Consider the following 12,275-nt stretch of genomic DNA (forward strand, 5'->3'; position numbering starts at 1 on the left):
TGACTGTTAAAGGAACCAGCTCTGTTTCTTTACAAAGCCTGTTTACAGGAATGTGTATCTGTCATTCCCCAGGACACATCAATAGAGAATCACCATCGTACACACACTTCAAAGGAGAGCCACAATGAAAAAATACAGCAAACCTCCCGAAGGGCCTTTGGGCATGCCCACATCGATCATTCTTGGCTCCTGAGTGACAAATCCCACATTACATTCTATGGAGGAGCCTTCCCCAATAGAAAGGCAGATCTCAGCGGTAAGAAGCCAAATGTCTTACTTGTTAATCTGGGTATCCCTAATCATGCAGAGTTCATTTGAGAGCACTGAGGCACGCCGAATGTCACTTCCTCATACCTGTCATTTTAGAAAGTAACAGCCAAAGTCCAGCAGAAGGTGGCAACAAGGCCGACAGCCTCCTTTTTGCCTAGTACTCAAGCACACGCATTCTTCAATCAGACTGCCTGGGTGTAAATTACCCCCACTCTTCTAGTTGTGATCTTGGGCAAGGTATTTGATCTTGCTGAGGCTCGGTTTTCCCCATCTGTAGAATGGGGATAACAATAATACCTTCATAAGACTATTATGGGGATTAGGTGAGTTACTGGATGTGAAATACTTTATATAATCCTTTTCCTATATTTAGCACTTACTATGTGTCAACTGTTACTATTATCGTTATCCTTCTCTCCATCACCTGACTTGCCAGCAAGAACTCAACCCAGGTAATGAGATTAGGACTCCCCGAACCTGCCTCAGCTAAAGCCATGGCTGTCTCAGCTCCTGTTCTTACCTGTATTCCTATTAACCCAAAAGTGATAAAAGCTGAAGGTCAACTGTCCATCCTCTAATAAGTTCTCATTCCCATCCTGTTTCTACAGAAAGACAAGGGAATATAAAACTCTACAAGGGCAGAAGCAGCCACTTGTTACAGGAGCCTCCTGCTGAAAGATGCCTTTTCCCTCCTATAGCACCTGCTACTGGTTCAGAGAAAAACACAGCTGGGGAAGTGAAGAAGAAAAAGGTTGTGTGTACATGTGTGCATGTGTGTGCATGTGCGCATGCGTGCTTGCCCTTAAAAAATTAATCTCAATCTAGGAACGAGGCAACTCAAAGGGACATCTCAAACAGAGAAATGGCCTTACTCGCTATTGAGCTCACCATGTGGAGCTGAAATAAAACTGTTATAATTTATTAAATGTGGAAAATAGTGAAGAACAAGAAGTTTCAACAGGTCTCAGTTCTACCTTAAAATGCATGATATTACCGCACTCTGGTGGCAACAGAGTCCTTTATGCTTTTAAGGGGCTGGGGGTGATCTGTAAATATGTAAGGACAGAATTTGAGCTCCCAAACAATTGACCCACTTCAAACTCAAAAAGCTGGAGATCCTGAATCCAGCAATAGTTTTGCTTAATTGAAGATCTGTCACCTTTGAATACAGTGGGTGTGGCAGTTTTACCAATCTTTTCAAAAGTCAAGTACACCTCCCCCCTGCCCCAGGAATGTTCCTAGCTCTCTGGCCTTGTCCTGCTTTGCAATTCTATGGGGGTCTTCCAGTGGTATGAAGTTAACTGTGCCGAGCAGAAGCAAACAGGGGCTCTGGAAAGCTCTGCCCTGTAGCAGCTGCGTGAATTCAAGCAGGTCCCTCAGCCCTCTGAGCTGCACTGATCTCATCTGTGCACACAGATGATAATGCCCACTTCACAGGCTGATGGAAGGATGAAATGAGATGATGCATTCCTGTGAAAGTATCTCGTCTCAGATTAGGAACTAGAGCAATGTTAGTTCATGGTGGAGATGCATATCCTCTGAAGTGCCGCTGAAGGAGCCACAGGCATTCCAGGTGGACCTGATGCCAATGAGGGATATTATTTTCAGTCTGTTCAGGATTTTCTCAGATTACTTGTGTCTAACCTGATCCAAACCTTCCCATTCAGGCCAGAAGGCCCTCTGTCTCCCAGGTTCCTTTGGGTCAGGAGTAAACAGTAGGCCTCATCTGCAGGCCTAAGGGAAGCCTCAATCCCATACTCCAGGTCAGCCCAGACACTTTCTTCAACCCAGGCATATGGTTTAGCAGAGGAAGGCAGTATTTTCTGCTCTATTACAACTCTATAAAGTTTTGATTAGAATAAAGAAATTAAAGATTTGTCAGCACACCTCACACAAACCATTTGGGTTTACACATAGATTTCTCAATGCAAACCTTGTCAGACTATATGCACAAGGTCAGTATTCAGAAAAGGGCAGTTAGTGGGCAGCTGGCACCTGGAAAGTGAAGGCCAGGAACATAAAGATCCTATGTGCGTGCATTTGATTAATCATTTTCTTACTGTCTTGAAGTCCTAAATATCACCCTGCATATACCTGGTTGAATTTCCTTCCTCATTCAACTCTAAACATGAAGGATGCTTATGCGTGTTTCTGATCATTTTTTTCTCTTTGAACACTAAAAAAATGAGAAACGTTTTTATTTTTCCTCCCGTGAAACTGAACTCCTTGAAACCTAGCACACATGTACATTTCACAGAGCCAAGTTCATGTGTTAAGACTAAAAAGAGAAATTTTCAGCAACTTTTGTTTTGTTTTTCAAAAATTTTACCCACTTATTCATGTGAGATTGAGAGAGAGAGAGAGAGAGAGGCAGAGGGAGAAGCAGGTCCCCTGCAGAGCAGGAGCCTGAGCAGGACTCGATTCCAAGACCCTGGGATCATGACCTGAGCCAAAGGCAGACACTTAGCCACCCAGATGCCCCTGTTTGTTTGTTTGTTTGTTTGTTTAAGATTTATTTATTTGAAAAAGAGAGAGAGAGAGAGAGAGAGAGAGAGAGGTGGGAAGGGGCAGAGAGAGGGAGAGAGAAACCCAAGTAGACTCTATGCTGAGTGTGGAGCCCAAAACAGGACTCAATCCCACTATACTGAGATAACAACCTGAGCTGAAACTAAGAGTTGGACACTCAAACAACTGTGCCACTCATGTGCCCCTCAGCGACTTGTGAATAACTGGAAAGAGGAGGCTCTAAGTACTACCCCCATGTTTCTCTCTCTCTGTGACTTTTTCTCTCTGGACACACACACACACACATTTGGGGGTTTTTAGGACACAAAAACTGTGCTAAAGGTGTTGCTGATTCTGTCACATGGTGATTCATTTTTAGCTATGTCCACATCGCAGAAGTGTAGAGATGCCTAGATATCCTGCAAGTGGCGAGATTGGGCACTAAACCTAATGAGAGAAGAGTCTACTCTCAAAGAAATACAGAAGAAATTCTAATTCCAAACATTATTGTAACTACGTATAATTAGCTCATGTAATACAGCAAACTTATGAGGCAGGAAGTACAATTACTCCCATTTTACAGAAAAAGAAATTGAGGCTTAGACAGTTTACATAAAGTAAGCAAGCACAAATGCATATTCCTACTTTCAGCCCTTTCTAACCTGAAAGGTTGCACAGTGTCCTGTACCTTGCTTTTTTCCCTTAGCAACATATGTAGAGGTTCCTCCCTCCCTAAACACAGAAATCTCAACTATATTCCAACTGGCATAATTTCCCAGCTGCAAGACAAAGAAAGACTATATTTTGTCTGGAAGGCTGTTAAATCTATCACGTTTATACTTCTCAGAGGAGTGAGGGAGTGGACTAGGGGAGGGGCATTGCTGGCTTCCCAAAAAGCAGCACCAGCTAGCTCCTGGATCAGATAGCTAGCTCCTGGGTTGGTTGGCTCTACTTCCCAGCCATGAATACTGAAGCTACATCACACCCAGCAGCCCCTGGCACTAGATTTACAAAGAGATACAGTGTCATTTGTCCTCTGCAAGCAGCAGTTTTAAAATACCTGCCATGTTGGGTTTTGTTTTATTTTAAAATTTTTCTCAGGTACCAAAGGCTTTGAAATTACCCCCTATCTCAGAAGAACAACCCAGAGTCCTGGATCCCCTGAGGAGTCCATTTAAAGCCAGTGAACCTCCAGCAGAGCTCTTCATCTTCCCAGTGGAGATTCATTTCCATACCCAAAACCCCCCAAAAGGAAAATCACACAGAAGAGGTAGGCCCCCTGTGTTTGGGTGCTCCTGACAGAACACAGGCAGGCCAGTAAGGACTGGGGATGTGGGTCTCCCTAATGTAAGCTTCTCCTAAATCATGGTCGACCCTCCCCAGGGTCATCCTCTTCAGAGAAAGGTTTTTAAAGGAGGAGAAAGTGTAGAATCTAGAAGAAGGTGTCTTCTGGTCATATTCGTATGTTCCCATATGGTAGTAAAGATAGATTTCAAAATCCATGAATTGCTCCTGCAATTTCATGCTAACCTCTTATCTGTTAACCCTACTAGAAAGGATATGCTGTTTAAAAGCTCTTGAAAAGTACCAGAATTTCCTCTCATTGGCCAGGTGTGAGTTGTATGCCCAATCTGGACCCAATCAATGCAGCTAAGACAGTGAGGTGTGTTCATTAGCTAGGCTTCAGTCACTTGCATACCCCACAGTCAGGGAATAGACACAGCTCCACCCAAACCACATATGTGAGAAGGGGAGAGACGGGCCTCCAAAAGAAGAGACAGCTGGCAAAAACCACAGACATCTAAAAAACTTGGCTTTCTCCTTGTCTCCCAGGTGCCCCACAGCCTGAGTCAGGACCGGAAACAGAAGAAAAGGCCAGGCCTTTATGGAAACCTCCCCTGAAGCATGCATCCCCAGAAAAGTCAAGGGAGTTAACAGTACATCTCCCAGTGGACACAGGCAAGGACATGCTCTCATGTCAAGGTAGCTATTCATTCCCTCCAGCACCCCACAGAACTCTCACCCTGAAGGAAAGCAAGGCAAGACACATAAGGGTTCTCAGCCATGAGAAGCTATAAGGGAGGCTCGTTCCTCCCCTGCCACTTGAAGATGACTTAATTCAGTCAGTAGCTATCTTTAACCAAAGCGCTATAACAAAACCAACATAGTTTCTAGCTCATGCAACTTACTCACTGAATCATCCCCCTACTAATAGTTTCTGGTTGTAGATATAAAATAGCAACCAAACTTACTAAAATTTGCTGCATACTTTATAGTTTATCCTACATTTTTAGCCAAGGGAGTTCCATTTCTGATCAATTTATTCATTAAAATTCATAATATTAATAAAAGACTTCCCTCCCATTTTTCAAGACATCATATGGACATTTGAAACTATACACATGAGTGTAGCTAAGTGTATTTTTTTATGTGTTGACAGGCTGGAAATAATGGGTCATATTTAGAAAGCCCTTCATCTTCAGAAAACCAAACCTTCTTTCCAAAGGGCAAAATGACTGTGTGACAAATGCTAAGTGATCTCGGACTAGTAGTAATCACAAGTAGAAGGATGAGCATTCATATTTATGGAGTTCTTCCTCTGTGCCAGGGCCCATCCTTAGTTTATCTCACTACTCCTCATAACAATCCTACCTCACTTCACAGATCAGAAAACTGAAGCCATGAAAGATAAGTAATTTGTTTGAGGTCACACAAATATAAGTGGCCTAGCTGGCACTGGCACTCAGGCCTTCTGATGCCAGAATCTGTACTCCTACCCATTACACTGTACTGTCTTCCAGAATAAGCAAAACAATGAATCCAGATCAGGATGTTCTTGAGATATTTCAGTTTTGAGAGCTTCCTTTGATTATTGGGGCAAGGGCTTGTTTATCTCTTAAGTGAGAGTTAATTATCCTAAAGCCTCTGAAGTTTCCTTTCCAAAAATAATCCAAATATGGACAAGGGTCACTCTGTGTGCAAACAGATAGGAGAGCAGCTTTCCACCTGTGAGCACAATGTCCAGCACACAGTCTGACTCATTGGGATCAATGGCAACACCATTGAATTTTATCTTTGGTATTTCTCACTTCACACTGTTCTCTGTTTTGGGCTGCCATGTCCACCAAATATCTAGAACTTGTTCATCCTCTGCCACCCTGCCAAGGGGAAGCTGGTCAAATAAGTCTCTGATACCTTGTGTGAGTTAGTTCAGTATGTGACCCAATCTAGTGGTAGATGCATAAAGAAAAGAATCTAAAGAGGCAAGGTTTGCATGACAATCTTTCCTACAAAGATTCCTGGGGCAGGTGGCTCAGTCAGTTAAGTGTATGACTCTTGGTTGCAGTTCAGGTCCTGATCTCAGGGTCATGAGATCAAATTCCATGCCAGGCTCCCCACTGAGTGCAGAATCTGCTTGAGACTTTCTCTCCTTCTCCCTCTGCCCCTCTTCTTCCCTCCCCCTAAAAAAAAATAAATAAGTCTTAAAAAATAATAAGGAGATTCCTGGGGCAAGGGTGTTGAAAGCTACTAAGCAGGACTGTCCTGTTGCCAGAGGTTGCATGTACTCATTTTCTTGCTTAGCCCTGGATCATCTCACCTTTAATATCATAAAAATAAAACCAGATTTTATATATGCACATATACCATACTTATTTTATTGCTGAACCATTGAGATTAAATTACAGACTTTGTATATTTCTTCCCTTATCAGCACATATGTCCTAAGAGCAATGATTTTTCTTCCTCATAACCACAATATAACTGCCACACTCAAGAAAATTTATTTTTTAATATATAGTCCATATTCAAATTTTCAAAATTATACCAATAACGTTCTTTAAAAAAAAAAGATTTTATTTATTTATTTATTTATTTATTCATTCATTCATTCATTCATTCATTCATGAGGGACACAGAGAGAGAGAGGCAGAGACACAGGCAGAGGGAGAAGCAGCCTCCACGTAGGGAGGCCAACGTGGGACTCGATCCCGGGTCTCCAGGATCACGCCCCGGGGCCGAAGGCTGCACTAAACCGCTGAGTCACCCGGGCTGCCCACCAATAACATTCTTTATAGTTTTTTCCCCCAATCAGTCCAGGATTCTACTCAGAATTAGTACTGTATTTAATTGTCCCATTTCTTTAGAATCTTGTTTTTCATGATATCAACATTTTTGAAGAAGATAGGCTAGTCACTTTTCAGAATTACTCTTGATTTTAATTTGTCTGTTTCCTTGTAATTAGATTCAGATCCAACATTTTTGGCAAGAATAGTATGTAGGTGATGATATGTCCTCAGCATATCACACCAAGAGGCAAGAAATATCCCTTCATATTTATTCCATTTGTTATCATTTGTTTCATTACAGGGAATGTTAAAATTTATTATTTAGTTAAAGGTGGTGTCTACTGGATTTCTCCATTGTAAAGGCACCTTTTCCCTTTGTAATAAATAAGTAGCCTGTGATACTTTGAAATCGCGCTTGAAGCCAGCTTTTAAACACAGCAGCAACAGTGTGTTGAATATGAAATAAAGATCACTCCCAGAGATTAAGACAAGGTCTCAATCACTTAGATTAGTGGGTTTCACCCTTCCTAGAGTAGTCCCTACTGATTTTGAAAAAAGAACTGCAGCAAGAGAACAGAAGTGGAGGGCAGGATGTGTTTTGTGGAGCATTATCATCAATCTCATTACTTTCTAACTACCATCTGGAAGGTGCTACTTTGTACTTTCTGACCTTTGAGGAGCCATGTGATCATCGGTTCTGCTCAGAAAAATTGCTTTGTGGTTGGAACTCTAGCCAACAATCCCATGAGCTCTAAAGCTGGAGTCTTTCTAGTTTGAGCCTTTGTTCTAGGGGCTTGTAAGATCTCCAGGCCTCCCCAGTCTTCTTTCTCTCTCAGGAGTCTTTCAGCAAAGATGATAACAACAACCACTATTCCAGTCCTTCCAGCTCTTGGAAGCTCCCCAACTGAAGGGCCACTGTGCTAGCCACCTTGGCCTCCACTCCTTAGCAAAGCTATAAAAGAGGGACAAACTTATGAATGAGTGGAATTAACTAGCCTAAGCATAAGGAGTCATCAACCACATAGAAAAACAAACAAACCAAAACAACAACTACAACAACAACAAAAGGTTCTTTCTCCTTCTTGCTGATTCAGAAGTTCTCTCACTCATGTTTTTTCTTCTTTTGCTTTGGAAGACGTTGATGCCCTATTCCAGAATGTGACCCCACCACTGTCCCTGATTAAAGGAAGAAAAAGTCCAGAGGGCCAGCAGGGCCTGGACAAACCCAGGACATCAAGCTGCAGCAGTTCCATAGGCCCCTTGGATGTGAGAAGGGCCAGGGGGGCCCTTCCAGCAGAAGAACAAGGTAATCACTCCTGGGGTATGCAGATGCTCCCCCCCACCCCCATCCCCACCCCGCCTCAGCTTGTCTGTTGCTCTGGGATCATTTTAATCGTCTGCCAGGGCCACACAGCAGCTGTGATGTAAACTGTCTGAAAACCACCCCATTGTAAAGGGGAAATCAGCAGTGTTTCCAACAATGTCTGGGATTAACGTTCACCATGCATATTCCTAAAAGAGTTAGTACATGTTTTAAGGGTTTGCTGCACCAACACGCACTGCCAAGCTGTTCTGTGCTCTCCTCACTCCTGGCAGCAGTGTGTGATGACACAGCCCCCTTTGCTCATCAGGGAGACACGCTACTGGATTTACCAGGCGTACTCAATACCCTCCCTGGGCCAAGGGAGCCTGGTGACATGACTTTTCCAAGAGGAAAAGTCCCCAGAGAGAAGTCACCCTCCAGCCCAGGGCAGAGCCTGAGGCCTGTCCATAGAGAGAGAAGGATTTCTATTGAAGGGTGAGGCAAAGCAAATCCACTTCCTCTATGACTTAGGCCCACTTAAAGTTCTTATCTTTAAGAGCTTACAGTCTAGAAGGAGACTAAGATGCTTATAGAAGAGCAATAGTGCAGAGGCAGTGCAGTAGTAATAGCTTCCATGGGGGCTGTGATCTAAAGGCAGCTCATAAAGCAAAAATTGCTTAGAGTCCAAATTACCCCTGAATGTTCCTTAGGGAGGTGCCATTCTGGACACCTGACAAACTATTTTCTAGAAAGTTCAGCCCAGCCAGCTGTTCCTCCTTCATGAGAGTGTTGGACTGCTGTCTTTGGTTGAACACCAGATGAAGGAGATTGGTGTATGCTTGGGTGCCAGACAATGTGAAGAAAGTACCTCTGTTAACAGCAGAATCACACTCAGGGCTGTGAGAAACTCACACTCTGAGAGGCATGTAGGAACCGAGAGCCACAAAGACAGCAGGTATGGCATCTTTCATTTTCATCTCATATTCACTCAGGGACAGGATGCCTCACGATTTAAGTCTCTCCCTCTCTCTCTCCTCCCTCCCTCTCCCAAGCATATATAGTTGAAGCCTTGTAAGCATAAATTAAATACATAGATCAGTAAATCCCTTATGTGTTTACAGCTTCTCTGTCACTGAAATGGTCAAAATCAAACCCCTCTCTCCCCCCAGCTCTCACTCTCTCCAAAGACCTCATTTTCACTTATAAACTATTATGGCATGGAATCTTTCTCTTATAGCCCCCTCCCTTTTATATTTGCCTGGCAGTGATCCTCTATTAAATTTGATACAAATGAACCAAACTTTGGTATGGTCATGTCAGTAATAGGGTGTTCCTAGGAGGTTGCATAGCCCAGGACAAACCATAGCAAACACAAACACACACACCCATAGTCCGACATTTTCATAAAGGGAAAATCTGATTAGAATGAATGCCAAGGTCAGGACTATGATAAGAGTGCAATCTAAAGCCTCAAGTGTATAGGCTAAGTGTGCATAAATGAATGAGTGTATGTATGAGAGCACATGTGTGTATGAGGTATGTGTATGCTTACAAGCCTATGTGAGTGCTTGTGTATATATATATATATATATATATATATATATATATATGTGTGTGTGTGTGTGTGATTATGCATGTATGCATGCATGCCTGAGAACAAGTTTGCATGTGTTGATGTGTGTCTTCATTCATGCATGGTACGTGTACATCCATGCATGCACACCAGCATATGTGGTTATGCATGCATGTGTATGTGTGGTTGCTTTGCATATATACGTGTGTGTGCACAACTCTATAAAAATATGTGTGAGTTTCTGTGTGTGTGCAATGCCTCTGTGTATGTGTGTGTGTGTGTGTGTGTGTGTGTGTGTCCCTTAAGTATCCACTGTGGACAGTGGCCAGCTCTACTCCTGAGCCCTTTACCTCAGTGATAGGGAAGGGAAGGTTATAGAAACACCTTCAATTCTTCTAAACAGCTTCCTTCTCATTAGCCTCACAAATGAGAAAAGTCACAAAGCAGCCCCAGCATTGATCCATAGGGTACGGCTGTGCTGTAGAGTGCCGCATAGAGACACATGATGGACAGAGGAAGCAGAAGCTGGAGTCCCCAAGCTTTGTGTCCAGGGGCTGGGCTACATACCCCTAGAAGAAGGGGCTCCTCGCAAACCTAGCCTTGCTTATGTAGGGCTGCTTGAGTCCAGAGGGGTCCCTTTGCCAGACTCTCACAAAGCATGACATAGGCTAGTGGCAGCCCCACCCTGTTCATCTCAAACTGATGTCCAGAGGAAGGGGCCTAAATGATGGCCCTGCTCTGCTGAATCCAAGGAGTAGGGCTGAGCCTGCGCTCTGGCAAGCACCTGAGCATACTGGCATCTACCCACTGGGGATTCAGGGAGCACAGCCCAAGTTAAGCCTGCCTCCCCTGCACTGGTGCTAACACTATCCATGCCTGTGCTTACTTTCAAGAATATCCAAGAGACCCCACAGTGGGACACTTCTTGCTGGATCCAGATGGAGAAAACATCTGCCTGTCCCTCCCAGGGCCTACTGAAACCAAAGAGCCTCTTTCAGGTAAAGGTAAGATGATACATCCCAGGCCAGCCTCACTTTTATATGGGAATATTTTACCTGCAGCTTCCAAAACTTCCCAACAGCAGAGACATTATTAAAAACAGATGCAGGTTAGCCAGTTTCTCCCCTCTCACTGACACAGAGGTGCTTCTGTAGCTCAGACACAATAACTCAATGTTTGCATGGCAAGTTTACTCTTGCTGGAGCATCTGGAGAGGGAAATTTCTGTGGAATAGCTTGAAGGAGGTCTAATGTGCCATGTTGATGCCTTGATGAGAATGATAAGCCCTTTTGGTAATTACCCAAACTAAACACTGCCTTTTCTGTTGTTTCCAACCACCCTCCAGAGGTGGAGATGGCTAATTGGTAATCCAATCAGGTATCCTTGTTATATGCATTGGTTCATCCCTGCGAATCATCTGGCTTCTGACAGATATCAAGGCCGTTTCCAAAAACCCTTCTGGCATGATACTTTTTTGGAGAAGAGATGCTGGCTCTGGGCAATAGCCATTTTGCAAAGGAAAAGAAAAACTGAAGTCAAAGGGTGATGAGGATCAACCACCTAGGAACCACCATGATGTGTATGTGTGAGATGTATGCCCAGCATGCTTCTCGATGAGTGAGATTAAAATCTGCACTCATCTGGTGGGTTATATCACCACTGGCTTAATAAAAAGAGCACAGATTCAAAGCCAGGAGATTTGAGTAGCCCTGGCTCATCCTCTACATCCAGCTATGTGTCAGATGACTTTGGGTCAGTCCCTCCCAGGGTCCAAGGTTCATCACCCCATCCAAAATGAGAGTATCAACTCCTCCACCACCAGCAGCTGAAAAACCACCAGCAGCTGAAAAGTCTCTTGACTATTGCTATAATTTATGTTTTGCGTCTATCCTATGAAAGTAGCTGCCTAGTATATGGGTTTCCAGAAACTAGAACGCATTAGGTTCCAAATTCAGTATTAAAGAACTTCCATCACCACTTGGGTTATCTCTTGATATAAATATAAAAATAACTTGGTTCTGAATTGGTAGAAGCAGGATTTGGACAGGTGGAGGCCAATGTCAGTGTGACACAGCTGGTATAACAACTGGAGAGCATATATGATTCTGTTCACCTGCTGCACATTTGTCCACTCTGTTCCAGGAGAAATAGCTCCCCTTTTGGCAAAGCAACAGGCAGAAACAGAAAACCAAGTATTCAGGCTTTAAGTTTGTTGTCACATTGTCGACGTGATGCTTCAGTCAATTTGGGATTCTCAGTACCTAACACAGTCCCTGACACATACATAGCAGGATCAGAATCAATTTTCAATGAAAAAAATCCTTCAACAATTTCTACACAAAAGGAAGAGAGAGAGAAATGAAACGTATGATGAATAAATGGAGACTTGCCTGCCATCTTGCGCTAGCCCCATGAACAACATATTTAATCCTACTTGTCTCTCAAACCAGAGGGCATTCACTGTAACCTCGTTGAATGAACGAATCTATCAGTCAACCAGTCAGTTACTGGCCTCTCCCCAGCCTTTCCTCCACATACTATTGGTGGATTTTCAGTC

At 43.4% G+C, this 12,275-nt stretch overlaps 1 protein-coding gene across 8 annotated transcripts in view; it reads left to right on the plus strand.

Moving 5' to 3' along the window:
* Positions 1-12,275, plus strand: part of KIAA2012 (uncharacterized protein KIAA2012 homolog) — a 130,067-nt gene that overhangs the window by 24,707 nt on the left and 93,085 nt on the right. For 7 of the 8 annotated variants that reach the window (XM_038585384.1, XM_038585386.1, XM_038585381.1 and 4 more), the window contains 6 exons: positions 73-256; positions 879-1,021; positions 3,877-4,045; positions 4,609-4,758; positions 7,978-8,148; positions 10,612-10,722. In XM_038585384.1, the coding sequence (XP_038441312.1) occupies positions 73-256; positions 879-1,021; positions 3,877-4,045; positions 4,609-4,758; positions 7,978-8,148; positions 10,612-10,722 (928 nt within the window). The remainder of the gene's footprint in view (positions 1-72; positions 257-878; positions 1,022-3,876; positions 4,046-4,608; positions 4,759-7,977; positions 8,149-10,611; positions 10,723-12,275) is intronic. The other variant, XM_038585387.1, reaches the window with a different exon arrangement.

This window comes from Canis lupus, chromosome 37, assembly GCF_011100685.1.
Source record: "Canis lupus familiaris isolate Mischka breed German Shepherd chromosome 37, alternate assembly UU_Cfam_GSD_1.0, whole genome shotgun sequence".
In the NCBI taxonomy this organism is placed as follows: Eukaryota; Metazoa; Chordata; class Mammalia; order Carnivora; family Canidae; genus Canis; species Canis lupus.